General features: G+C 39.8%; 1 protein-coding gene across 5 annotated transcripts; it reads left to right on the top strand.

Moving 5' to 3' along the window:
- Positions 1 to 8,297: 8,297 nt before the first annotated feature.
- Positions 8,298 to 26,325, top strand: cuedc2 (CUE domain containing 2). 5 transcript variants are annotated; one of them, XM_060925980.1, is made up of 9 exons: positions 8,298 to 8,391; positions 19,283 to 19,370; positions 19,464 to 19,607; positions 19,751 to 19,812; positions 20,342 to 20,460; positions 22,738 to 22,908; positions 23,214 to 23,278; positions 24,120 to 24,180; positions 24,311 to 26,325. In XM_060925980.1, the coding sequence occupies exons 2-9, from the start codon at positions 19,297 to 19,299 to the stop codon at positions 24,455 to 24,457; spliced, it is 843 nt and encodes a 280-aa protein (XP_060781963.1). In that variant the 5' UTR covers positions 8,298 to 8,391; positions 19,283 to 19,296; the 3' UTR covers positions 24,458 to 26,325. The 5 variants fall into 5 exon arrangements, with proteins under 5 accessions (XP_060781963.1, XP_060781961.1, XP_060781966.1 ...); XM_060925978.1 differs by having other exon boundaries at positions 19,280 to 19,370; XM_060925983.1 differs by lacking the exon at positions 8,298 to 8,391 and adding an exon at positions 12,606 to 15,101 and having other exon boundaries at positions 19,280 to 19,370.
- The last annotated feature ends 866 nt before the right edge of the window (positions 26,326 to 27,191 follow it).

Raw genomic sequence — 27,191 nt, 5'->3', positions numbered from 1 at the left:
TCGGTGTACAAGATGAGCAAAATGGTGACAGGCAAGAGTGGGATGGGGCCTTTACTCCTATAAACCATGCATGTCTTCAGCCAAGAATCATTTCCATTTTCATAGGCAAGACTACAGCAGCAGAATTCACTCATCACTGTAACACCACTGCAAACAACTGCTTGTGCTCTGTCTGCATTAATACAACGACGTCTGCATGTTACAGAAAATAACTGTTCCATTGTTATGACAGATTAAAAATGCCAGCATGAGCATAATAATAATAATAATAATCTAACAGCAATACGATCTGCAAATAAATTGCCAAATTCACTGTGCTCATTTTTCTATAGAAAGGATTGTCAAAATGCTTTTAAAACAAAGCATTTAATTAAAAAAAACTAAAATATATTAGAATGTTTTATATACAAATATTATTAAAATATTTAAAAAATTTTCAAAAATATTTTTTCAACATCATAGTATCTGATAGGATTTCTTACTCAAAAAAACAGAGAAAAATGCAAAATATCTGAAAATTGTTACCTGGGGTTGATTTAATTCACGTTATAATACAATTTATAATAAAACATTGATTTATAGTGCAAGTCATGAATTAAATAAAAACAACCTCAACTATTCAATTAGACCCCAGCTGCCCCAAAGCCAAACTGTATAACAATGCCATGTCTCCGTACAATACATGCAGAAGGTGGAGCTGTTTGCGCAGACAGTGCGATTTGCCCTTATTTATGGATTCCTAGCAGCAGCATTGACATCAGCCCAGCCCAGTGTTTTGACAGGACACTAATGTTGAGCTCAGATGAGGAATCACTTCAAGGTGCCCTCTGACACAAGATAAATGGCAGCTGACCTGAAGACACTGAGAGGTGAGCAGCCTTGTGGCACTGTTGTGGTGCTGGTCTGGAAACATTTCCTGTGTTTCTTGAGACACCTTAAGCTTCCCGCATTAGGAGATAGAAGGAGATGATACTTTGTCGGACTGAACTGAGTTACTATGTTCCTGAATAATAATAATAACCAAGACTGTTTAACATCAGAGCTCGTGTGATTGTGTCAAACAGTTACAGAATACATAAAGTTCAAAAACTCATCGCAGGTTTTGAAGAGATGTAAAAATGCCAAAATAAACATGATAGTGAGCTGACGACTTCCTAATTTTGGCTGTAAAATCATCATGTAGCTTATAATTTTGATTTAATTAATCAATGCTTGTAACTTTTTTAAAACAAAAGGGAAAAAATCAGATACACAACACAGTTCCTGAACTAAATGAACCATGGCTGTTTTTTCTACATTATACTCTCAGCCACATAAATGATCAAACCTGATGACAGTCAAAGTCTGAGAAAGAAACGGAGCTTACCAAAGGGAAAGTGACAGGCTTTTCTACAACAGATGTTTCTACCGAGGGGAGTCTACTCTCCACTGAGCAGTCTCACACATGAGAGACACCCAAAGCTTTGGAAACCGTCCTGAAAATGTATATTCACTGGTAAACATGCCACCTCCTACACTGACTACTGCTTTCACTAAATATTCCTGCCATGTGCAAAATTACAGGAAACCACTCAGAATGTACTCAGAAATGTATACACATCCATTTGTATAGTTGAGGAGAATTAAATATCCTTTAACACACACAAAAAAAAGCCAAGGATGTTGCACCTTATTACAAAAAAGATAAGCTTTTATCGATCCATAATCTGGACGAAAGCCAGACTATTGACAGGAAGACAAAAGACTTCAGCAAGGCCATTTGTCACAAATCTAGTGCCCTTACTTTATCATGGCAAGCGAAATTTTCCCACTGGAAGTGATAACACACTTGTTCAGTTTTAGCAGATCAATATTAATATGTGGGTGATCCAGAAGATAGATGTAGGGCACGGTTTAACCCGTTCACTGCTGGATCATAACCCAAAGACCAAAAGAATTGACTCAGAACATGGAACAGGTTGGATTTAATGGTGTTTTCACACAAACCTAACCTACTGCATGCAAAGTTACCGTAAAGTAGATCTTTGAAATGTTTCTGAAACTACAATGAAAATGAATAATTCTCTTTTTGGATGTGTTCAAGTAGGCACACACACTTTTGCTGTGAAATGATGCCTGTTGTTGCTTTCAATACAGCAATAATAATAATAATAATAATAATAATACACCAAATATTAAGAATGTTTCAACAGAAACAAACTATCCCTCATTTGTTGTTGGTGTAGTGTAAACTCTACCATCAATGCTGCAAAGAAAACTACATTTGATATATGTTTTTTTTCCTTTAAGCCCTAATTACCACTTAAAATTAGTCACAGGTCTGGAACAGGATTTTCAGTAAATATAGTTTTCAGTACTACACAGAAATGGCATGCTTGTCATCTAAAGCCATGTCCACTTCACAAGACGGCATTTTGCCTCCTGTTCATTGTGGCCAGTCTGGTGCCCATTTCCTTCAGACAGGATCTAAGCAGGAGCCAGACGGGAAGGCAAGCATGGCCTCGCAGGAGGCCGGATAAGCCAGCTCTGATGCCTTGATACAGCTCCAGACCCCCAAGCTTTGACATGCTGGCTACAAAAGCAGAAAAAGTTTCCTTAGGAAGCAAATAGGCTTCTCGCAAAATACTGCTTTTTTTCCATGATAATCTACACAGCGGCCACGTTTTTATAAAACATATAAAATTTAGTAAATAAAAATGGATAATCTACAACACAAGAATAAACTTGCCAATTAAACTGCTTACAAGGAAGAAAATCAGACTGAATATGAAAGACAATTCAACAAAATGTAAAATTGATCTTTTAGAAGCTGCCAGGTTTGTAAATAAAAAAATGAAAAAAAAAAGGGATTAAAGTATTTCCTGAACAAGTTAGAAAATTGTCCCAAGATCCATAATATTCAAAGCTAAATAAAGATTTTCCTCCTTCTTTTAAATGAATATTTTGTATATAAAACAATCTTCGAAGTTTTCATGTAGTAAAAATCAATAAACATATTAAAATGTTTTTTTTATATTTTGTTAAACATGTTTATATTTACAGTATTCTTCACATTAGTTTATTTTTAAACAAATCCATAACTAGGTGAACTATATGCAATACATATACATTCATAAAAATAGAATATGATTTAAATGTCAAATTATTGTGGCTGAACTGCAAATCGTTTATTAATAAAATAATAGGAAGTGTTCCGAAAGACCGGTCTGGATATTAGTGTTTAAAGTTGAGCCAAAGGTAATTAATTTGGCAGTAAATTATTTGCACTGTAATTGGTTAACCTAATGAAGGAGAGGAAATTGCAAATCAAACCGAGGTTCTCGCTCTAATAAGATGGAAATCTTTTGCACAATGCACAATATACAGATTGCAGATCCTGACCAGTCATTGTGATAACATCATGCTTGAGTGTACCTCTTGCTACAAATAAAATATGGAACACAGTTTTATTTTAAATAAATGTTTCTAATAAAATAAGCAATTATCATATAGTGTAAATAATGTGTCTACCAAAGAAAAAAGAATCGATGTAAATAACTGACTGGTTGGTTGGTTCTTTAACTGTAATTGTACTGTGTTTTCTTTGAAAATTACACAGGCTACTATTCATTTTTATTTAGAATTGAGATTATATTAAAATCAGCAAAAACTTGTTATTAATATCAGTGTCATGAAGAGTGACTGGGCCTGGTACATGATTGAAGGAGTTATCCGAGCTCTTACTCACGACTCAATATTAAATTCTGCAGTAAATCAGGCCTGGCTGTAAAAACTAACATTGAACTTACAATTATGTTTCTTATTATAGCTGTCATTTTCCACTGTGCTTTTTAACAACAGAAAGAGATGAGAGATTTCATAAAGCATCTGTGCAGTTAAATAAAGCATAAACATGTATAAACTTTCAGCAGGCAAGTTATCAGTGTGTTTTATACTCAGCAAAGCGCTTTGCAATAATGTGATGTGCTTGATGGGAGGCTGATCCCTACAGGCTCAGTGTGGGCGCCTCTGTGGCCCACCTTATGATCTTGCGCTTTGGCACACTGGCAGATGGGGTACGTCATGCCATCAAGTGGAAAAACGAGTTAATGTCAAGTGGCTCAAATACAACTGTTCCTCCAAAAGGCACAAATTAGCATGATATTTTTGTTGCCATGTGGGTTTTGGGGGGGTTTTTTGTTTGTTTTTTTCCTGTAGCAGATTATAATCCATAATGTTTAATGTATTTTAGCCCCTAAACCCCCTTAGCAACACCAACATATACGACTGTTCCTAAAAGAGGTTTGCAATAATCAGAAGACACTAAACTATATAGCATTTTTGCTTTTTATTCCACCAAAAATTATTTTAGGAATCAAATTATATTGGTTTGTTCTAAAATTGGAAGAGAAACATTTGCAGATTTAAAATTATCCTAGCAAATTAGCTATTTATAACTGGAGTTAGTAAGCGTAGTATATGTTTACAAAAGTCATTACATATTTGTAAATATTATATGTTAAATAAAAAAAATCACTACAAAAGATATTATAGATTTTAAAGTATTGAAGGGCTCCTGAGGGACCCAAGAGAAGTGTGACTCAATGCAGCCATCTAGTGTCAAAGTGCCATCTTTATATCTGTACAAGTATAAAGGCATAACATAAAAGTAAAAAAAATATAATATATATATATATATATATATATATATATTAACTTTTATGTTATGCCTTTATATATATATATGCAGTACAAATTTCTTATTCTCTGTGTCTGAACTATAAAATATAAAAACTATGAATATAATGTCAGCATTTTCCTATGTGCCTGCTTTACAGCCCAATTAATTTCCGAATACAGCTGTTAAATATTAATGTTATGTATGTTTGGACAACAAATTAATTTTTCTGATTTATTCTCATATGGTTCAATTTGCTTTCTTCAGAGTCTGAGGCTAGGTTTCACTGATGATGTAAGGCAAGTCTATGTACTTGTGACCCTCGAGGGTTTAATCAGAGTCCAGCCAAGTCACACCGTCTTCTGCACGAATCATTATCAGTGACATCAACTGTGTTTCCTGCTCTGGATGAAGCTCGAATGGAACTCTGCAGCCGACACGACGTGTCTCTAGAGGACCTGAGAATAGAAACATGCACGCATACACAGACCCAGACACATACAACTGAGGCCACATTAATTATGTAGAACTACACATCTATCATGCCAGCATGTGGACTAGTACTGCAACTGACCCAGCTGAGAGCACAGCAGCTCAGTTCCCCCTTCGCTATTGCCAATTCGACACAGTGTAATTGAGAATGACTAGATCTTATAACAGTTCAGTGCTTAAGATGAGGTAAAGTTAACTAGTCAGAAGCAAGCCACAACAAGGAGTGGTTGAAAATAATCCAGATTTTCCAGGTAATCTATTTTATATATGCTATTCATTAAATTCATCAATAAAAATAGTCCAATGGCAAGGTGTCAAAATATATCCATACAGATAAACTGGCAAGATCAACGCACACAATAAACTAAGCATATGATTCTAGCTTCACATGTAAAAGCAACGAAACCAAACACTTTCCTTCAATCAGTTGTGGCACAGATATTTTGCCCAGCTTGTAAGTGATACTGAAACTAATTAGCTTGCAGAGCAACTACACCATAATGAATATTTGAATGAGAATATGGAGCAGACATGACTTGAGAAGAATTGTTGCCATGCCCATTGGCATTCAAAACATTTTATATTAAAACTGCATAACATTACTGAAATGGATGAACACCAGCTTTTTTTGGAATGAATAAAAATAAAAGTAATGAGGTAAAACATAAAATAATGTGCTGTTGTATTGCTTCGAGTGCAACAGGTCAGATTATTTACATATCATTGTTTTCAGTTTTAATTTCAACAGACTCTGAACTTTTTCTGATTTGTACATTATAATTACTAGACTACCGAAGTAATTTTATACGTACAGTTGGCAAGACTCTGTGTTTATCAGTCCTGCTGAAAAATCCATGAATAAACTGGTAGAACAGCTTTGCCTGCTGACAAATTATTTTCCACTTTCCTTTATTACTTATGTAAACTGGTTAATAAATGTTAGACATTTTCTAATGGTTTTACTGTTATTTCTTTGTGGTGTTGTTTTTTAGTTGCAATAATTCAGAAAATCTTTCCTTTCTGTTAGTTGGTAAAGAAAGTTTACAGGTTTAAGCAGCTTGGCCTGTGTTTTTGCAGTTAGTAAACTGGATTTTTCATCAGGAAGCCATTTGAAATCTTTGCCATGTCAGTTGTCGTGGTTCTCTGGTGATTAGAGCAGATTATTTAAATAATGGTTTAAGATTATTTCTTAAACCATTATTTAAGACTGCTAAGTTCTTTGGAGAAGCCATGGCCTAATGGTTAGAGAAACAGATTTGGGACCAAAAGGCTGCTAGTTTAATTTCCTAGACCAGCAAGTCTGAGCAGCTTGGCCTGTGTTTTTGCAGTTAGTAAACTGGATTTTCATCAGGAAGCCATTTGAAATCTTTGCCATGTTAGTTGTCATGGTTCTCTGGAGATTAGAGCAAATTATTTAAATAATGGTTTAAGATTATTTCTTAAGCCATTATTTAAGATTACTTCACTATTTGGAGACACCATGGCCTAATGGTTAGAGAAACAGCTTTGGGACCAAAAAGTTGCTGGTTCGGTTCCCTAGACCAGCAAGTCTGAGCAGCTTGGCCTGGATTTTTCATCAGGCAGCCATTTGAAATCGTTGTTATAGTTCTCTGGAGATTACAGCAGATTAATTAAATAATGGTTTAAGATTATTACTTAAACCATTATTTAAGATTATTAAGCTATTCAGAGAAGCCATGGCCTAATGGTTAGAGAAACAGCTTTGGGACCAAAAAGTTGCTGGTTCGGTTCCCTAGACCAGCAAGTCTGAGCAGCTTGGCCTGGATTTTTCATCAGGCAGCCATTTGAAATCGTTGTGGTTCTCTGGAGATTACAGCAGATTGATTAAATAATGGTTTAAGATTATTTCTTAAACCATTATTTAAGATTATTAAGCTATTCAGAGAAGCCATGGCCTAATGGTTAGAGAAACAGCTTTGGGGCCAAAAGGTTGCTGGTTCAGTTCCCTTGAGCAGCTTGGCTTGGATTTTTCATCAGGAAGCCATTTGAAATCTTTGCCATGTCAGTTGTTGTGGTTCTCTGGAGATTAGAGCAGATTATTTAAGTAATGGTTTAAGATTATTACTTAAACCATTATTTAAGATTACTTAACTATTTGGCACCGCCATGGCCTAATGGTTAGAGAAACAGATTTGGGACCAAAAGGTTGCTAGTTTGATTCCCTAGACCAGGGCTAGCTTCAGTGCTCTTGAGCAAGGCACCCAACCACTGCGGTAAGAGTAGTGGCCGTACTTTATGTCTGATTAGCCAATGAAAAGCTGATGATGTGATTATCAGTTTGGGCATTAAACTCGACCAAGTGAACTGAATTTAACCAACACTGTTGTTCACATTTACCAGCCATTATTTAAGATTACTTCTCTATTCGGAGCTGCCATGGCCTAATGGTTAGAGAAACAGATTTGGGACCAAAAGGTTGCTGGTTCGATTCCCTAGACCAGGAGTAGCTTTGGTGCTCTTGAGCAAGGCACCTCACCCCCAACCACTGTGGTAAGAGTAGTGGCATGCTTTATTGCTGATTAGCCAATGAAAAACTGATGATGTGATTATCAGTTTGGGCATTAAACCTGACCAAGTAAACTGAATTTAGCCAACACTGTTGTTCACATTTACCAGCCATTATTTAAGATTACTTCACTATTTGGAGCTGCCATGGCCTAATGGTTAGAGAAACAGATTTGGGACCAAAAGGTTGCTGGTTTGATTCCCTAGACCAGGAGTAGCTTCGGCGCTCTTGAGCAAAGCACCCAACCACTGCGGTAAGAGTAGTGGCGTACTTTATGTCTGATTAGCCAATGAAAAGCTGATGATGTGATTATCAGTTTGGGCATTAAACCCGACCAAGTGAACTGAATTTAACCAACACTGTTGTTCACACTTACCAGGCTCCTTTCTTTTAACGTTTATTAGTTTGCACCTCGACACTGCGAACTCCTTGTTCCATAATTAGTAAAGCAACTTTCTTTCATTCATTCAACACCACAAACTAAACTGCAAACTGAACCCCCTGCAGTTGCTGCTGTTTCTGAATCGCATTCGATCTCCCGGTTTGAGCAGCTCGCCTGCAGCACGAGTGCGTGTTTACTTTTCACAGGAAATGATGTCATACATTTTTAAACAATCCACGGCGCGCAGGGTTAAGGAATTGCCCACTTGAAGCAAATCATAATTTGTTGTTTTGAGCAAAACGAATTTATCTCCAGCCATCCTGCGCTCATTTTGTAAGTTTAACAGATCGTTCGAGGTGAAGAGATCGGATGTGTTTATTTGCTTGCTTGTGTTAGCCGGGAGAAGCTGCGGGTTACTAGCTAATGTGGGCTAGTTTAGCTGTTAGCTCGATAGAGTTCAACCTACCGCACATCAGTTCAGTGCTGATTTCAGTTTAAGCCGAAATATTGTCAGGGAGCTGTGTGCATCAGAAATACCGACTTCATTATAGTGCAGAAATGACCAGGTGCTGTTTCCCGGTTTAACCAGTTAGCTAGCATCCTAGCGAGACTCTGAGTCAGGAGGGTTGTTCAAAATAATAATAATAATAATAATAGCAAAATACAGCTCATGCTCGATATTTAACCGGAGTGTAGGCCTCCATCTGAGCTGGCGATATAAACACAAGATAATCTGTATTTTCCAAATATCGTCACAGTGTGAAGTAAACAGAGAAGCTAGTAGAGGCGATGAAGCCAACTAGCAAACATTCTTCTTGTGTTCATGAAGAACTGACCAGGTCTGCTTTAGCATTTTGACCGAATCAGGATCATGTTTATTGGCCAAGTATGTTGACACACACAAGGAATTTAGTTCCGGCAGTTGGTGTCTCTCCAGGGATACAGAAGGGGGGAAAAGTGTGAATATATGTACAGTGGTGCTTGAAAGTTTGTGAACCCTTTAGAATTTTCTATATTTCTGCATAAATATGACCTAAAACTTCATCAGATTTTCACACAAGTCCTAAAAGTAGATAAAGAGAACCCAGTTAAACAAATGAGACAAACATATTATACTTGGTCATTTATTTATTGAGGAAAATGATCCAATATTACATATCTGTGAGTGGCAAAAGTATGTGAACCTCTAGGATTAGCAGTTAGTTTGAAGGTGAAATTAGAGTCAGGTGTTTTCAATCAATGGGATGACAATCAGGTGTGAGTGGGCACCCTGTTTTATTTAAAGAACAGGGATCTATCAAAGTCTGATCTTCACAACACATGTTTGTGGAAGTGTATCATGGCACAAACAAAGGAGATTTCTGAGGATCTCAGAAAAAGCGTTGTTGATGCTCATCAGGCTGGAAAAGGTTACAAAACCATCTCTAAAGGGTTTGGATTCCACCAATCCACAGTCAGACAGATTGTGTACAAATGGAGGAAATTCAAGACCATTGTTAGCCTCCCCAGGAGTGGTCGACCAACAAAGATCACTCCAAGAGCAAGGCATGTAATAGTCGGCGAGGTCACAAAGGACCCCAGGGTAACTTCTAAGCAACTGAAGGCCTCTCTCACATTGGCTAATGTTCATGAGTCCACCATCAGGAGAACACTGAACAACAATGGTGTGCATGGCAGGGTTGCAAGGATAAAGCCACTGCTCTCCAAAAAGAACATTGCTGCTTATCTGCAGTTTGCTAAAGATCACATGGATGAGCCAGAAGGCTATTGGAAAAATGTTTTGTGGACGGATGAGACCAAAATAGAACTTTTTGGTTTAAATGAGAAGCGTTATGTTTGGAGAAAGGAAAACACTGCATTCCAGCATAAGAACCTTAGCCCATCTGTGAAACACGGTGGTGGTAGTATCATGGTTTGGGTCTGTTTTGCTGCATCTGGGCCAGTATGGCTTGCCATCATTGATGGAACAATGAATTCTGAATTATACCAGCGAATTCTAAAGGAAAATGCCAGGACATCTGTCCATGAACTGAATCTCAAGAGAAGGTGGGTCATGCAGCAAGACAACGACCCTCAGCACACAAGTCATTCTACCAAAGAATGGTTAAAGAAGAATAAAAGTTAATGTTTTGGAATGGCCAAGTCAAAGTCCTGACCTTAATCCAATCGAAATATTGTGGAAGGACCTGAAGCGAGCAGTTCATGTGAGGAAACCCACCAACATCCCAGAGTTGAAGCTGTTCTGTACAGAGGAATGGGCTAAAATTCCTCCAAGCCGGTGTGCAGGACTGATCAACAGTTACCAGAAACATTTAGTTGCAGTTATTGCTGCACAAGGGGGTCACACCAGATACTGAAAGCAAAGGTTCACATACTTTTGCCACTCTCAGATATGTAATATTGGATCATTTTCATCAATAAATAAATGACCAAGTATAATATTTTTGTCTCATTTGTTTAACTGGGTTCTCTTTATCTACTTTTAGGACTTGTGTGAAAATCTGATGATGTTTTAGGTCATATTTATGCAGAAATATAGAAAATTCTAAAGGGTTCACAAACTTTCAAGCACCACTGTATGTGTAAGTCGTGTGTGTGTGTGTAAGGAAAATGCATATCTGTATAATATACAATATGGACAAAGACATTACACAATAAATATGCAATCTATAATAACTATTATATACAATACATAGTGTATATTAGGGTGCATCAGTTGCCCCCTAAAAATAAAAAGTTCCTCCGATCATCATGCATTTTTGTTTTTATGTTCCTTTTGGTAAGAAAACACATTGGGTGAAATATTTTGACAAAATTCAAAAGTTTAGTGGTGGCACCAGGAGCTCAAAGTTATGGAAAAAGCTGCTATTTTATGACTTTTATGACAAAATTTTGATCACTTTTCATGAAACATTATGGCACCTTATAGAGTATACCAAATATCTTAGATACACATTTTTAGTACATATTCTAAATATATTATCAAGCACAGTTTGAGTTTTAGCTGTTCATTGAATCATTGTTCAACTACTTTTAAACAATACAAATGTATTCTGAATCACATTAATGCTTCTCAATCCCTTGTAAAGGTTCTTAACATGATCTCTGGGTCACAAGAAATTAATAAACGGAGTCCAACATTGTGATTCAAACCTTACACGAAAACATAAAATAAGCGTTTTTGGCAAAAAATGAACCTCATGGTGCCACCATTAGACTTTTGAATATGGTCAAAACATTTTACAGGATGTCTTTATTGGTGAAAAGGAACACCCAAACAAAAATGCATCAGATTTTATGAAAGTGAGGGCAACTGATGCACCCTAGTGTATATGTCTAAAATGTATGTGTGATTTATTTATTTATTTTTACCAGCTGGGAGGTCCCAGGGGCGTAGCTAGGATTTTTCAAATGGGGGGGTCCACACACTAACTGGGAGCCTGAGTACATACCCATAGGTTTGTAAATGCAAAAATACATTTTTGAAAATAACGCAGTCTTTGCATCATTCTTTCATCTCATGTTGCAAGCTGTTGAGACGTCAGACAATGATTCAGCCAAATCAGCTTTATCCGGCAGTGTATGGATAGCAGCTCGACATCTTACCCTCGTCAACCGATGCAGATCTATCTATTCTTGTTGTCTTACTGCTCATCGGCCAAAATGTTTCTAAGGCTACATCCACACGGCAACGAGATGTTATTTAAAAATATATCGCGTCCAAATGGGCAACAATCAGTAAAATATCAGGTCCATATGGCAACGCAACGCTTGCTGAAAACGATGCAATACACATGCCACACCTCTAGGGGCGCTGTAAGACGGTCCCTTCGGAGACACCAGAACAACCCATACGAAAAAGAACAGTAAAGAACTTATAAGAGTTTACCACTGTCTTAGTAGTAAATCCTTATAAGGATTTATAAATAAATATATATGCCATGTATGATTTACTCCTGAAAGTGGCCCATTTTGCATTTTCCTCATACAAATTTTTTATGAAAATCTAGTATGTATGAAGTGAACATTGTGCATGGTTTTTACAGATAATGTGTATGATGAATTACACCGTCTTTGTATGCTTCACGTAATGTTTGTAGTTTTAAATTATATTTTACAGTTTAAAATGTATATGCCTTTTATATGTAAATCCAACACGGATTTACATATAAAAGGCATATACATTTTAAACTGTAAAATATAATTATATTTTACAGTTTAAAATGTATATGCCTTTTATATGTAAATCCAACACGGATTTACATATAAAAGGCATATACATTTTAAACTGTAAAATATAATTTAAAACTACAAACATTACGTGAAGCATACAAAGACGGTGTAATTCATCATACACATTATCTGTAAAAACCATGCACAATGTTCACTTCATACATACTAGATTTTCATAAAAAATTTGTATGAGGAAAATGCAAAATGGGCCACTTTCAGGAGTAAATCATACATGGCATATATATTTATTTATAAATCCTTATAAGGATTTATCCTTATATTTATAAGGATTTACTACTAAGACAGTGGTAAACTCTTATAAGTTCTTTACTGTTCTTTTTCGTATGGGAATAGAAGAAGTAAGGACGCATGCGCATAAACTATTACGCGCGAGACTTCATATTAGCCACAAAGTCAGGAAAATCTGTTCGGAAAATTACATTATAATGACCAAATACAATGAAAAGTATTTTTCCAGTCTCACCTGTGAAAGGTAATCCCATGTGATCTCGTTTGGACGGTAAACCTGTTGGTACAGTTAAATGCAGCTAATCTTTATTCTCCGCTTTGACCTTTCCAATATGGCGGCGAGGATGACGTACGCGGAAGGCGGAGTCTTTAATGGTCCGGAATAAATTGAATGATACACGTTGATGGATTAATTTGCTTTTTTGAGGAATGTATTGTAGGACTTAAACCATCATCTGAAGAGGTGAGATCGCTCTTTTTTCCCCCTAGTTTTGCTGGTGGGATTGACTCTGCCCTAAGGGCTATTTTCTCTCTCTCTCTCTCTCTCTCTCTCTCTCTCTCTCTCTGTCTCTCTCTCTCTCTCTCTCTCTCTCTCACTTTGCACCATTACACAATAAATATTCACAGTGAAAATATTTTGTAAGCGCATTTCATGAACCAAGTTATAGGATTTGTTGACAACTCGCATCGCAATGAGATCATTGGCACTACTGGTGTTAAGAATCAGACCATTTCATAAATGAATATTTTGCTGTAGAGCTGCAGTGTTTGTACAATTGCATGTTTTTGCTTCACTATTACTGTCACTATTCTGCTTCTTGCATTACTACTGTGAACTAACACTGAACATAATAATAATAATAATATCCAAGCTCGTGTTTCACTCTCACTAGTGCTCTGTAAGGCTTTTTCCTGGTGATATTCGTTACACTTCTACCCGGCGTGAAGCACTCACAGTCATGTGGTTGTGACGTCATCGTAAACAAATCTGTTTTACTCATCCAGACGACTTCACAACGGCAACGTTGCCAGATCTTTCCACTCTGGAACCCGTTCTCAAAAAGATTGCGTTTTGGGCACCCAAAACGCCGGTGCCGTGTGGACGCCAGGCCTAAACGATAAGCAATTGTATCGGAGTCACCTGAATCTGTTGCCGTGTGGACAGGGCCTAAGTAAAAGGCGAATGGCAAAGATGTCAACGATCTTGTCAATGTCGATTGCTCTGCCATCGTGTATTCTTCCACGTTTTCTTGATGTTGTGTTCTAGAAACGGCACACTAAAACTTAGCTTCAAAGCCACAAAATGATGGAAAAAAATATATAATAAATTGCTTACCTCTTTTCACGTCGAAAGAAGGAGGAAAGTTTCGCTTGTTTTGACATGGCGAATTATTAACACGAGGAAATACTTGTAATTCGCAACTAAAAAGACTGCAGCTACGCTGGCAGCTTGACCATGCTTTCTAGTGCGATCATGTTGCGCCTGCACAGAACTGGGTTTTCGTGCCCAAACCACAGGAAGTATATACAAGGTTATAGGAACCCTAATGAGGCTGAGATGACAATCTAGTTTAAAAAAAAATGTTAGAAAAATTACAGTGGCCGCTTTTCTAATATTCTTATGCAGCTATTGAAAAAATGTATGGTCTGACAAAGGGGGGCAGGGGTCACGGGCACCCCAGGACACTCCCCCGCCCCCAGCTACGCCCCTAGGTCCGTATTGTGAAATACCATAACCGAAGTCTTGAAAATACTGACCGAGGCCTCTGGGCCAAGGTCAATATTTTCAAGGCCGAGGTCACGGTATTTCATGATACAGACCGACCTTAAGCTGGTAAATAATTTTTTTTTTTTTACCAAATTCTAACAGAAAACGAGAGCGCCTGAAAGGGAAACCATATTTAGAACAAACCTGCTAATAGCTCGTCAAAAACCTGCTTGACAAGCTACGTCAGCTCGGATTTTTCCAAAAATAAAACTCACTCTTGCTCTGAACACTGTCGTTATCGCTATCCATGCTGTAAAATTAATGCAATTATACTGAGAAATGTGAAAATAAATGTTGACAAAAAATTGCTACTATATTTGTTGTTGTGAACGAGCGAGTCGCCAAAGGTCCGTAACCGGGGTTCGTATCGTCGGATTCCGGACCGCTCGCGAGCCAATCAGAGCACACAATTTGATGGAAACCGGACCGTGAAAAAAATAATATGCTATATCTATAATCTTAATATCTATATTATATCTATCTATAATATACAATATCTATATTATGCATAAAAAATCTGTAATATACAGTGTACATTATAAATACGTGTGTGTTCAGCAATATAAACAATACACCATATACAGACAATACATATTATTCTGTCTCCAGTCACTGGATATGAGCTATCGTGTGCTCTGATTGGCTACTCTACTACTAGGCTATCAGCTCATATACCATGAGTAGAGAAAAACAAAATGGCCGAGCGTGTTGCTCAACCAACCGAGGATGAAATAAAAACTACTCGAAAACAAAACCCCCCAAAAAACAAAATATGGAATGAAAGTATTTGAGTGTAAGAATTTTATATTTTTCAAGAATTATGATAGCATTTTTCAAAAATTGCTCCTGTCATTTTGCCTATTTGTTTACATTTTAAATGGAAATGATTTTGTTGGATGTTTTGTATAAAGTTTTTATTTATTGAATTTCCCCCAAAAAATGCTCTGTTTCTCAAAATCCAGTGAATGTGGATAGAGTAAAACAGTTATTCCACTCAATCTCGTCGTACATGGTTTATAGGCAACTTAGCGCTACGCATCTCATCAGCTGTCAGCTCATGTACGACTCGATTTCGTGGAATAACTGTTACTAAAAATATACGACAGTCAGTGTACACAGAGTGTAGTGAGGTAGTGCAAACAGGAGTCTGTTACAGGAGGTACAAGTGGTGCGATAGTCTCATGGTAAGGATGGTTCAGGTCAGATATTTATGGCGCTGATGGCACGGGGAAAGAAGCTGCTCTTATGTCTGGTGGTTCTGGGTCTCAGTGCTCTATAGCGCCTGCAGGAGGGGAGGAGGTGGAAAAGGTTGTGACCAGGGTGTGAGGAGTCCTCATGATTTTCTTTGCCTGGTTCATGAGATGTATAAATCCTGGGGGCTGGGCAGGGGAGCACCGATGATCCTTTCTGCTGGTCTTACTGTTCGCTGCAGTATGTTCTGCACCGAACCAGACTGTGATGAATGTGCACAGAACAGATTCAGTGACAGCAGTGTAGAACTGTGTCAGCAGCTCCTGTGACAGACCATACTTCCTGAGTTGCCGCAGAAAGTACATCATCTGCTGGGCTTTTTTTAAGGATGGAGTTGATGTTGGAATCCCATTTCAAGTCTTGTGAGATGGTAGTTCCCAGGAATTTGAAGGTCTCCACAGTTGACACAGGGCTGCTGGATATTGTGATGGGGAGCATCACAGAGGGGCGTCTCCTGAAGTCCACTATCATCTCCACTGTCTTGAGCATGTTTAGCTCCAAGTTATTCTGACTGCACTAGAGCACCAACCGTTCAACCTCCCACCTGTATGCAGACTCGTCACCATCTTGGATGAGGCCTGTGACCGTAGTGTCATCTGCAAATTTCAGGAGTTTTACAGTTGGGTCTATGGAGGTGCAGTTGTTGGTGTAAAGGGAGAAGAGCAGTGGGAGAGCACACATCCCTGAGGAGCACCAGTGCTGATTGACTGTATGCCATAAGTGACTAGCCCCAGCCTTACTTGCTGTTCCCTGCCTGTCAGGAAGCTGGTGATCCACTGACATATGGCAGGTGAGAAATTGAGCTGGGACAGTTTGGAGGAGATGATTTCTGGAATTATGGTGTTGAACGATGAGCTGAAGTCTACAAACAGGATTTTTGCAAAGGTCCCTGGGCAGTGAAGATGTTGCAGGATGTAGTGCAGTACCATGTTGACTGCATCATCCATTAACCTGTTTGCCCTGTAAGCAAACTGCAGGGGTTCTAGCAGGTGACCTGTAATGTTCTTTGGGTGGGCCAACACTAGTCATTCAAAGGACTTCATGACCACAGATGTCAGAGCGATAGGCCTGTAGTCATTTAGTCCTGTGATGGAGGGTTTCTTGGGGACTGGAATGATGGTGGATCATTTGAAACAGGAGGGGACTTGACACAGCTCAAGGGATCTGTTGAAGATCTGTGTAAAGATTGGAGCCAGTTGGCCAGCACAGGCTTTAAGACAGGAGGGGGAGACTCCATCTGGGCCTGATGTATTCCTGTTTTTCTGACTCTGGAAGAGCCATTTCACGTCCTCTTCACACACCTCGAGTGCAGCCTTAGCATCAGGGGAGGGTGGTAGGAGGGTTGCCAAGGGTGTGATAAGGGCTGTTCTCTTGTGATGAGGGCTGGGACGGGTTAATGCGTTCTTCTCAAACCTGCAGTAGAAGGCATTCAGGTTGTCAGCCAAGGTCTGTGTTTCTGGCCTGCTTGTACAGGATCCTGTCCCCACTTCTGTAGGCATTCTCTTTGGCCTGTCAGAGTTGCCTTAGTCTAGATGTGAACCATGGTCTATTATTGTTGTAAGTGCAGTAGGTCTTGGTTGGTACACACGTCTTCACAAAGCTGATAGAGGATGTTACATTGTCTGTCAGTTCATCCAAGTTGTCAGTTGCAGCTTCAAAAACACCAATCAGTACAGTCTAAACAGTCTTACAGTTCATGTTTTACCTTGCTGGTCCACTTCTTCACAGTTTTCACCACAGGTTTTGCAGATTTTAATTTCTGCCTGTAGGTTGGGATGAGATGGACTAAGCAGTGATCAGAGAGCCCCAAAGCTGCACAGGGGACAGAGCAATATGCTTTCTTTAGAGTTGTGTAGCAGTGATCCAGGATACTGTTATTATCTCTGCTGGGACAGTTAATATGCCTGTATATATTTTGGCAGTTCCAGGTTTAATTTTGCCCTGTTAAAGTCCCCAAGAATTATGAAAAGTGCATCTGTGTGTTTTCATTCCCAGCTGCCTAGCTAATCAGCCAGGGTTTGCAGAGCATCATCCACGCTGACCTGGGGTGGGATCTAAACACCAACCAGGGTGAAGGAAGAAAACTCCCGCAGTGAATAAAATGGCTTGCAATTTAGGAACAGTAGCTCCAAATTCGGGCTGCAGTATTTATTAAGCACTGTGACCTCTGCACACCAACCTTCATTTATGTACAAGCAAATTCCGCCACCAAATTCTTTTTCCCCGATAGCTCTGCTACGCGATCCGCTCTGGATAAGTGAAAACCCGAGAGCAGTAGACCACTGTCAGGGATTGAATCACTAAGCCAGGTCTCAGTGAAACAGAGGGCAGCAGAACATCCAAAGTCCTTTGTCGTTCCATTGAGAAGAAGCAGCTCATCCATTTTGTTGGGCAGGAAGCAAAGATTCGCCAGGTGGATTGATGGAAGCGGAATACTAAAACCCCGCATACAGAGTTTCACGAGCGCACCGGCCCGCTTACCCCTTCTGCGTCTCCTCCATGTCCCATAGAGCGCCGCTCCTCCAACTAAAATTTCCTTAAGAAAACTTCCAGTGTTTGTGAAGTTAGGTGAAAAGTTATCTGGCGTGAACTGCCTGATGTTAAGCCATTCTTCTCTGATGTAAGTGATTGTATGTCTGGCAATTCAAACCCATAGAATAAACAAAATGCTAGAGAGCGCAGTGTCAAGGCTGCTGTCAGTGGCGCCATCTTAAAAGGAAAAATAAATAAATCTTTAACTTAAAGGTAGACTGCCTTTCAGATTTTTCAAGTGTAGGTCATAAAAAGAATTTTCCCTGACACCCAGTTCATTTGTTTAGTGGACCAAAAGCTACTGAATTCAAATCACAGATTTCCAATTTTATGAGTGTTTTTTTTTTTAAACTAGAACAATTAATGAATTTTGGGCCATGTGGCCCTAAATTCTCTGCTACTTTTTCCTGCTTCACCATGACCCAATTGAAGATACTACATCATGCATCACGTGGTGGGCTTTCCTCATTTGTGCAAGGCATTGTGGGATACAAATTTGAAACGGGAGAGAAAATTGGAGGACGAGTATGCGAATGAAACATGAAAGACTGACTATGGTAACGGAAAGTGAGAAGAAAAAACGTTATGTTGCGAAGGAAAGGAAACGCAGGACCAAACTAATAAATATTGGCAGTCAGCGAGCACCTCGGTGTGATCAGCTGTTTGTTTAGCGACAGAATGATGTAACTGTCAGTGCACGGTCAAAGGTAAACCTGTAGATGGCAGTAATGCAACACTGTGGAAGCCAGCTACCGTAAAACCCAAAAGAAGAAGACGATGGTAAACCTAAGCATGTGCACACGGACTTCCTCTGTGTGCTTGACTGTGCAAAGCAAGCGATTTCATACGCATTATTTGCTCGGGAATCCCCTCAAATTAAATAACTTTCCAGCCACAGAATGGCCTGATATTTTGTAGAGATATTACAGAAATAAACATGTATCATAATGACCAAATTTCAGAGTGAACTAAATTTCACTGATTTTTATGAAATTGAAAGGCCGTCTAGCTTTAAAAAAAATACCCCGCAGCTTAGCTGGTTAATGTTTACCTGTTGACAACTGTAAAATTATTCTGTGATATACCAGTAACTTGTCTTTTGATTTTTTTTTCCCCACCTCCAACGAGAAATACCTTGTTTAGAGCAAACACTTCTCTCTGCTCTGTATTTGATTACATGTTGATCAGTAGGTTGAACAGGTAGGATGGAGCTTCAGAAGATTATTCATGATGCACTGTATGATTTCGTCCGATCACACATACCACATGCAGATCTGAGGTACGTTGGCAATCTTTCACCACCCAAATAAAATTTTAAATACTGTAAGAGATGGGATGTTTATGTTAAAATTTCTTCCATTTTCTCTCTCAGCACCTTGGACGATGTGCTCCTTTCCTACATCACTGGTGTGCTGGAAGATTTGGGCTCTCAAGCAAGCGTTGAAGAAAACTTTGACATTGAGGTGTTTGTTGAGATGCTTGAAGCTTACATTCCAGGATTTTCCAACATTGATTGGTAATTAGTGGTCTTGGTGGTGGTGTGCCTCTAATTACAAGCGTGTTATGATTCAGTACACTACAATGCACACAATACGAACCTTTTAGCAGTATGTCTTTTGAAGTGTATATTCAACTATGCAATAAACTTTTCTTTCCCAGTGTTCAGGTCTGCGAAATGATGTTTAGTTTGGCTTCAAAATTAGCCTCGGCACGAAATGAAGGTAACCGATTTTAAATGGCTGAAAGTGATTACAGAACTTCTTCCATTTTGCATGTTCAGTTTACACTCACCAGCCACTTTATTAGATACACCCACTGTTTTATGCAGTTATCTAATCAGCAGATCCCTTGATAGCAGCACAGTGCATAAAATCATTCAGATACAAATCAAGAGCTTCTGTTAATGTTCAATTCAAACATCAGAATGGGAAAAATTGTGATCCCTGTGACGTTCATTGTGGCATGGGTGTTGGTGCCAGATGGACTGGTTTGAGTATTTCAGAAACTGCTGATCTTCTGGGGTTTTCTCACACAACAGTCTCTAGAGTTTACACAGAAGGGTGCGGAAAACAAAAAGCATTGAGTGAGTGACAGTTCTGTAGGTGGAAACAAACGCCTTGTTGATGAGAGGTCAGAGGAAAATGGCCAGATTGGTTCGAGCTGCCAGGAAGGATCTAGTAACCACTAAAGTGGCCGATGAGTGTATACCCTGCATGAAGTTATACTACCTGTGAATATTACCTCTTTCAGAGTCTTTTGAATTGAAGACAGAAGAAGGGACTTGTTCCTTGACTCTTGATACAGACCAAAGAGTCGCCATGCAAAAGACACACAGCCACTCATCACATGTAGAGGGAGCTACAGCCAAGGTATGAACTCGCACCCGTGTTTTCAGCTCTTCCAGTCGCTGAATGTTTTCACTTGGTTTTGCTGACTGCCATTTTTATACCCCCGCTCTGAAGGGGGGGTACTGGTTTACCTCTGTCCATCCATTCATCCATCCGAAACACCCCTTTTCTCAGCAACCACAAATCATAGCCACTTGGTACCAAACTTCAGCTTGGGGTTCTATACCATGCATACTGTGTACAGGTCTGTCGCACATCGACTTCCTGTTTTGCCAACTTAATGTATTTACAAAACATATAGGGTGGATTTACAAAATTTTCGTCACACTTTTCTCAGCAACTACAAATCACAACTGCTTGATATCTGTAACTGAGTTTCAGCTAGGGTATATATATATATATATATATATATATATATATATATATATATATATATATATGCTGTAGAAACACATCTACTGATGCAACTGGACACATCGTCAGTGATGTTCCTGGAATCATTGGGTGTTTCGGGTCTTTCAACATCATACACCCTCATCCAGGTGACCCAGCCGGGGCTGATCAGACCCCAGCTTGTGTCCATATGGCATGCTAGCTGCCACGACTCCATGGTTCTCCTCTCTTGAGCCACAGCCATCTTGAGGCTCTCTCTGCCGCTTCGATGGTATTGCGGATGGCTCTCCTCTTCTGCTGTCCGACGATGCCTAAACACCCCAGTGCGCTGGCCAAGGACCGGGCCGCAAAGCCTCTGCAGCCTACCTCAACTGGAAGGCACTTTGCCCTCCTCCATCCTGACTGCTGGCAGTCATTGACCAGCCCCGTGTATTTGAAGAGCTTTCTTTCAAAAGCTTCTTCCAGGCGGTCTTCCCACGGGACTGTCAGCTCCAGCATTACGACCTGCTTGGTGGCCTCGGATACAAGGACGATATCAGGACGGAGGGTAGTGACTGCAGTGTGGCTGGGGAACTTCAGTTGTTTTTCAAGGTCCACTAGCAGCTGCCAGTCTCTTGCAGAGGTCAGGATGCCTGCTGGTGCTTTCTTTGCTCGGGCAACCTGCTCCCCGGCCCTGACAAAGGCGATGGTATACTTGGGGGGGCGCAGCTGCTTTGCCCATACCAGTCCTGTGTTGATGGCTTCAGCGATGGTCTTCAGGATTTGGTCATGCCTCCACCAGTAACGCCCTTCTCCAAGTGCTGTTGTGCAGCAGCTAAGAACATGTTCCAAGGTGCCTCTCTTGGAACACAATGGGCAATCTGGTGACTCTGCAAGACCCCATGCATGCAGGTTTGATGGCCTGGGCAACACATCGTACACTGCCTGGATGAGAAATTTGATGCGGTGAGGCTCAGCTCTCCAGATCTCAGTCCAGGTCACTTTCCTCTCCAGCGCATTCTCCCATCTTGTCCAGGCCCCCTGCTGTCTCATGCCCACCGCCCTGCAAGATCTTATTTCCTCCACAGCAGCTCTCACCTCCTCTTGGACCAGGCGCCACTTCTTCCCCCTGGTGTTCATTTGTGGAGTCGGAAAGGATATTTGTAACTGAGTTTCAGCTAGGGTTTATATATTTATTTAGTTTTCATGTCTGTCAATCTTCTGCATCCTATTTAGAGAACACTGCTCTTTACTTGTTTCAGGGTTAATTATTTGTTGACGTCAAGATTCATAATGTGTCCTATTCTTTCGATTGCTTGCATTCTGATATAAGCAAAAGCAGAGGGATACGTACATGAGCAGTAGCTCACAGTTGATCTTGTTATGCCTCCATCACCGAGCATTATGTTTTCGGGTCGTCCGTGCTCTTTAGCGTGATATCTCAGGAACGAGTGGTTAAATGTTTGTAGGATTTATATAGAACCATCATTGTAACCAGCAACTTGTCACGTGATCCAAACAGGGTCAAGGTCACAGCAAGGTCAAATGTCTGAAATAATTTTGCTTCAATTGCTTCCTTGACGTTCAAAGTATATTTTAAGGGTATTCGGCATACCAGTATAGATTAGTAAAAAGGAGTGAACTGGGTGACCGAGGCATCCCTGTCGACACTGTCCGCATGCTTTGCTTCAAGTTTTAAAATGTATGGAGCAACTTGGCTGTTGTGAAATATTGTGATTGTGAGGAAAATGATTGTGTGAAGGAAGTTAGAACACATCTGTCACTAAATCAGTGGAAGAGGTTAACATTATTAATAAGTGATCATTTTAAATTATTGTAATGTTTTCCTATTGAATGTATCTAACATTCATTGCAGCTCTATGTAACAGTTACTTCTAATCACATCAATGTGTGTGTGTTTATTAGGTGAGCACTTCAGAGTGGGATGAGCAGGAACAGCACCTTCTGGAGATGTTTCCTAAGTGTAGTGTGACTGAAGCCAGAAGTGCATTATCTATTGCTAAAGGAGACATGGAGGAAGCTGTTCGACTCATCATTGAAGGAGATGTACAACTCAGTCCCACTCCTCCCCTCAGTGTGAGTAAACCAACCATGGTGAAGCTTGATTTGTCTCTGGAACCCTCAACTACTGAAGAAAAGAACAATGACCCAAATGTGTCCTGCCAACTGTGCCTCAGAATGAATAATTTTCTGTATCATGCCATGCAAAAGTATTGTATTGAATATTTTATAGGACTGAGTGTTTTGTGGGGGGGGAAGCGTATTACTTCTAAAATAGTGTTCCCTAGAGAATCTGTTCTCCAGAATACTGTAGTCCATGTATTGACTGAACCTGCCCAGATTGGAAACAAGTTTTGTTCCATTTGTTTCTTTGTTTCTAGGGAAGCCAAGGGAAGACTGTTTGTGCACAGGCTGATGAGAAGCTGAAAGCAAATATTTTAGAAAAGTGAGTCTTCTCTGAATTACTGTAAAAGTTCATTTTCTCTTTTATTCAGAGAGTTAAAATAATTAATTTATACATTATTTTATTCTATCCACATTCACTGGATATGCTCAATCGCACGCTCTGATTGGCTACTCTACTACTATAGTAGGATATCAGCTCATATACCGTGAGTAGAGAAAAACAAAATGGCGGCATGTGTTGCTGAACCAACCAAGGACAAAATAAAAACTCTACTCGAAAACAAAATCCCCCAAAATACAAAAAAAAGGAATAAAAGTATTTGATGGTAAGAACATGTCTTTTTTTTCCCCCAAGAATTATTATAGCAGCATATTTTCACAAATTGCTCCTGTCATTTTGCCAGTTTGTTTGCGTTCTAAGCAGAAATGATTTTGTCAGACGTTTTGTATAAAGATTCTATCAAATTTGCAAAAAATAAAATGCTCCATTTCTCAAAATCCAGTGAATGTGGATAGAATAAAACAGTTATTCCACTCAATCTCGTCGCACATGGCTTATAGTCAACTCAGCGCTACGCGCCTCGTCAGCTGTCAGCTCATGTACAACTCGATTTCATGGAATAACTGTTAATTATGCTTAGATTTTTACATTCTAAAGTATCCTATTTAATATATTCAGTGTCTTATATTTTGTCCTCCTATTTTATTGCGCACTACACCAGTCACTTTAGACTGCCTTGCTTATTGTCTTGTATAGTTCTATCATCTTGTGTCTGTTACCGTTGAAAGCTGCTGCTTCTTTTTCTTTGATACGAAACCGATGAAAAGTGCGATGTGACAAAGAGACAAAGCCAAATAAGTTTTTGTCCATTTTCTTTCAGATACATGTTGGTAGATAGTGAGGAGGATAAGAAAATACACAGACCGTTCATTCCAAAAGATGTGAGTCTTTCATTTTCTTATGTATGTGTGTGTACATGCTTATGAAGAAAGTAGCACATAGATGTAGGCATTATAGCAGTGTGTTATGTAGAAGGCTACATGGCTGACAGGTTGATTTTATATCTTGTAGGCTCCAAAGAAGTTGGTGCGTTACCATGGTAATCAGGTGGTGACTACCAAGGGAGAGCGCTACCATCTGGTCAAGAAAGATGAAACTGAGGAAATGAAAAAGACTTACGTTAGTCTTAAACCAGCACGCAAATACCGCTTTCATTGATGTCTGTACAATTACACATCTGGTTTTTAAATTTTATTTATGACAGGAATGATTTGACCTGTATGTGAGCTTTTATGTGAGTTAATATTTTTTTTATATTTTTTATCTCTTTTTCTTTTTGGAGTATGGATGAATCGGACTGTGTTCACTTCTAACTGCACTGGCCCAATCAAATCTTTACAACGATTTGGTTTAGGGACGTCTTTACTTTTTGTTGTATTTAGGTAAATTGTACTTGTTTTAATTTATGTACCAATACCAGTTCCATTTCACCCCTCCTAACTGCCCCAGGGTGTTTTTTTTTTTTAAACCAAAAAAAAAACAACAAAAAAAATGGATGCTTGTGTGTGTGTGTGTGTGCGTGCGTGTGCACCCATATATTCTGCGACCTTCCACAGTCACATAGTGGCAGCCATCCTCCCCTTTTTCTTCTTCATGTACACGGGGCCATCTATCTGCTTATCAGCTTGTGACCATAATCAGAGCTACAGGTGACTTGTTCTCCAAAGTAAGGCACAGCCTCCTCTCGTTCTCTTCTACCTTGGTGAGTGTACTTCCTGTATATTGTGAGTATTTTTCATGGAATGTTGAAGCGCACCATCATGTTCCTCATTCGCATTACTACCTTGTATCACTCACCACATTGATCACTACCTTATAAAGGCCACGTTATATGCTATATACCGAACTACCAGGCTGCTACTCCGCAAGGATGTAGTGTCTGACCCTGGACATTCTCTGTGCTGACTGGAACAATCTTGATGTCGACATAAACTGGCAGATTTAGTCCTTGGCCCAAGCCCTGTAGCGTATACAGCTCGCTAGGTGCAAAACACCCACATCTAGCAATGACTGATAAGCATAGCAGAAAGCAATCTGAGTTGTTCTCTAAGTGAATGAACAACTTGGCAGCAGACATGGCTCTGCTAAAAGCATTGATTCAGGAACTGAGGCTCCAAGTTTTCAACAGAGCTCTCCTTACACTCCAATGACCAGTCATCCTTTCCCTTCCTTAGCAGAGGAGCACAAGGAAGCTGTGTCCATCCTGTGCTGGAGGCTGACTTGCTAGTGATCATTTTAGCTAAAAAGAGTTGGAGAATTACATGCTCTTGCAATAAGCTGACTTTTCACATGTCAATGACGAGATGATTCCGGAATGACCTTGTGTTTGAATCTAGGATTTCTGCCTGAGGTCATGTAACACCAATTGTTGTATTGGTTGTTTGACCTTGCAGCCTTCAATGAAGGTAGACCTGCTTGCTGGTACACGACCTACAGTATTGTCAAAACCGGATGGTGTCCACCTGATCCATAGAGAAAAGACACCCCTGGTGTAAACAGAGACTGACCTATAGGTTGGCAGGCGTCGTCGCCATGGCCTATAAAAGGGTGGAAACCCAGCCTCGGTTGTGATGTGGCACTCTACCAGGAGGGTCTCCTTCTCTTTGGGTATTATTTAGAGGCCGATCTCAGAAATCTGTGCTGCTACTGGTACTACTACCTGGATGTCACCATGCACCTTCTCTAGCTTCTATAATCTTACACCGTTGGTGTGAGTGCCAAGGTTATCTCTGAGCACTGTTGAGGATAGTCCTGTCCATGACATTGTTGGCATATGTTATCCGGGTGATTTCCACCCCTGGTGGTTAGGTAGGATGAACCCCTGGTGGTTAGGTAGGATGAATTCTAGTTACAGTTGTGCTTTTATGGATCCTAAATAAACGCCAAGGTTCCTTGTACCAGCTCAGCGAGATGGTTCCAGACAAAGATGGCTGTATTATTGTGGGATTTATTGTAAATACTCCATTATACATCACTATGTGACTTTGAAAGGTCTTGGCACACACTTAAAGGAACAGTCCACCATACTTCCATAAAGAAATATGCTCTTATCTGAATTGAGACGAGCTGCTCCATACCTCTCCGAGCTTTGCGCGACCTCCCAGTCAGTCAGACGCGGTCAGACGCGCTGTCATTCCTGTTAGCAATGTAGCTAGGCTCAGCATGGCCAATGGTATTTTTTGGGGCTGTAGTTAGATGCGACCAAACTCTTCCGCGTTTTTCCTGTTTACATAGGTTTATATGACCAGTGACATGAAACAAGTTCAGTTACACAAATTGAAACGTAGCAATTTTCTATGCTATGGAAAGTCCGCACTATAATGACAGGCGTACTAACACCTTCTGCGCGCTTCGGCAGCGCATTGATATCTGAGCTCCGTATCAATGCGCTGCCGAAGCGCGCAGAAGGTGTTAGTACGCCTGTCATTATAGTGCGGACTTTCCATAGCATAGAAAATCGCTACGTTTCAATTTGTGTAACTGAACTTGTTTCATGTCACTGGTCATATAAACCTATGTAAACAGGAAAAACGTGGAAGAGTTTGGTCGCATCTAACTACAGCCCCAAAAAATACCATTGGCCATGCTGAGCCTAGCTACATTGCTAACAGGAGTGACAGCGCGTCTGACCGTGTCTGACTGACTGGGAGGTCGCGCAAAGCTCGGAGAGGTACGGAGCAGCTCGTCTCAATTCAGATAAGAGCATATTTCATTATGGAAGTACAGTGGACTGTTCCTTTAAGGTGGCACCAATGTGACCCTCGCTGCCCCTAGTGGTTACCCAGGGTTCATATATTATATACATACATAATTAGTGTTTTAAGGATGATGAAGATTTGACATGCGGTTTGAAATCTGACTGCAATGGAGCTAATGACATGTGTCAGTAATA

This window comes from Neoarius graeffei, chromosome 7 (genome assembly GCF_027579695.1).
Source record: "Neoarius graeffei isolate fNeoGra1 chromosome 7, fNeoGra1.pri, whole genome shotgun sequence".
NCBI classification, from domain to species: domain Eukaryota; kingdom Metazoa; phylum Chordata; class Actinopteri; order Siluriformes; family Ariidae; genus Neoarius; species Neoarius graeffei.
The sequence above is the reverse complement of the archived record's forward strand: the minus strand, read 5'-3'. Positions and strand labels throughout refer to the sequence as shown.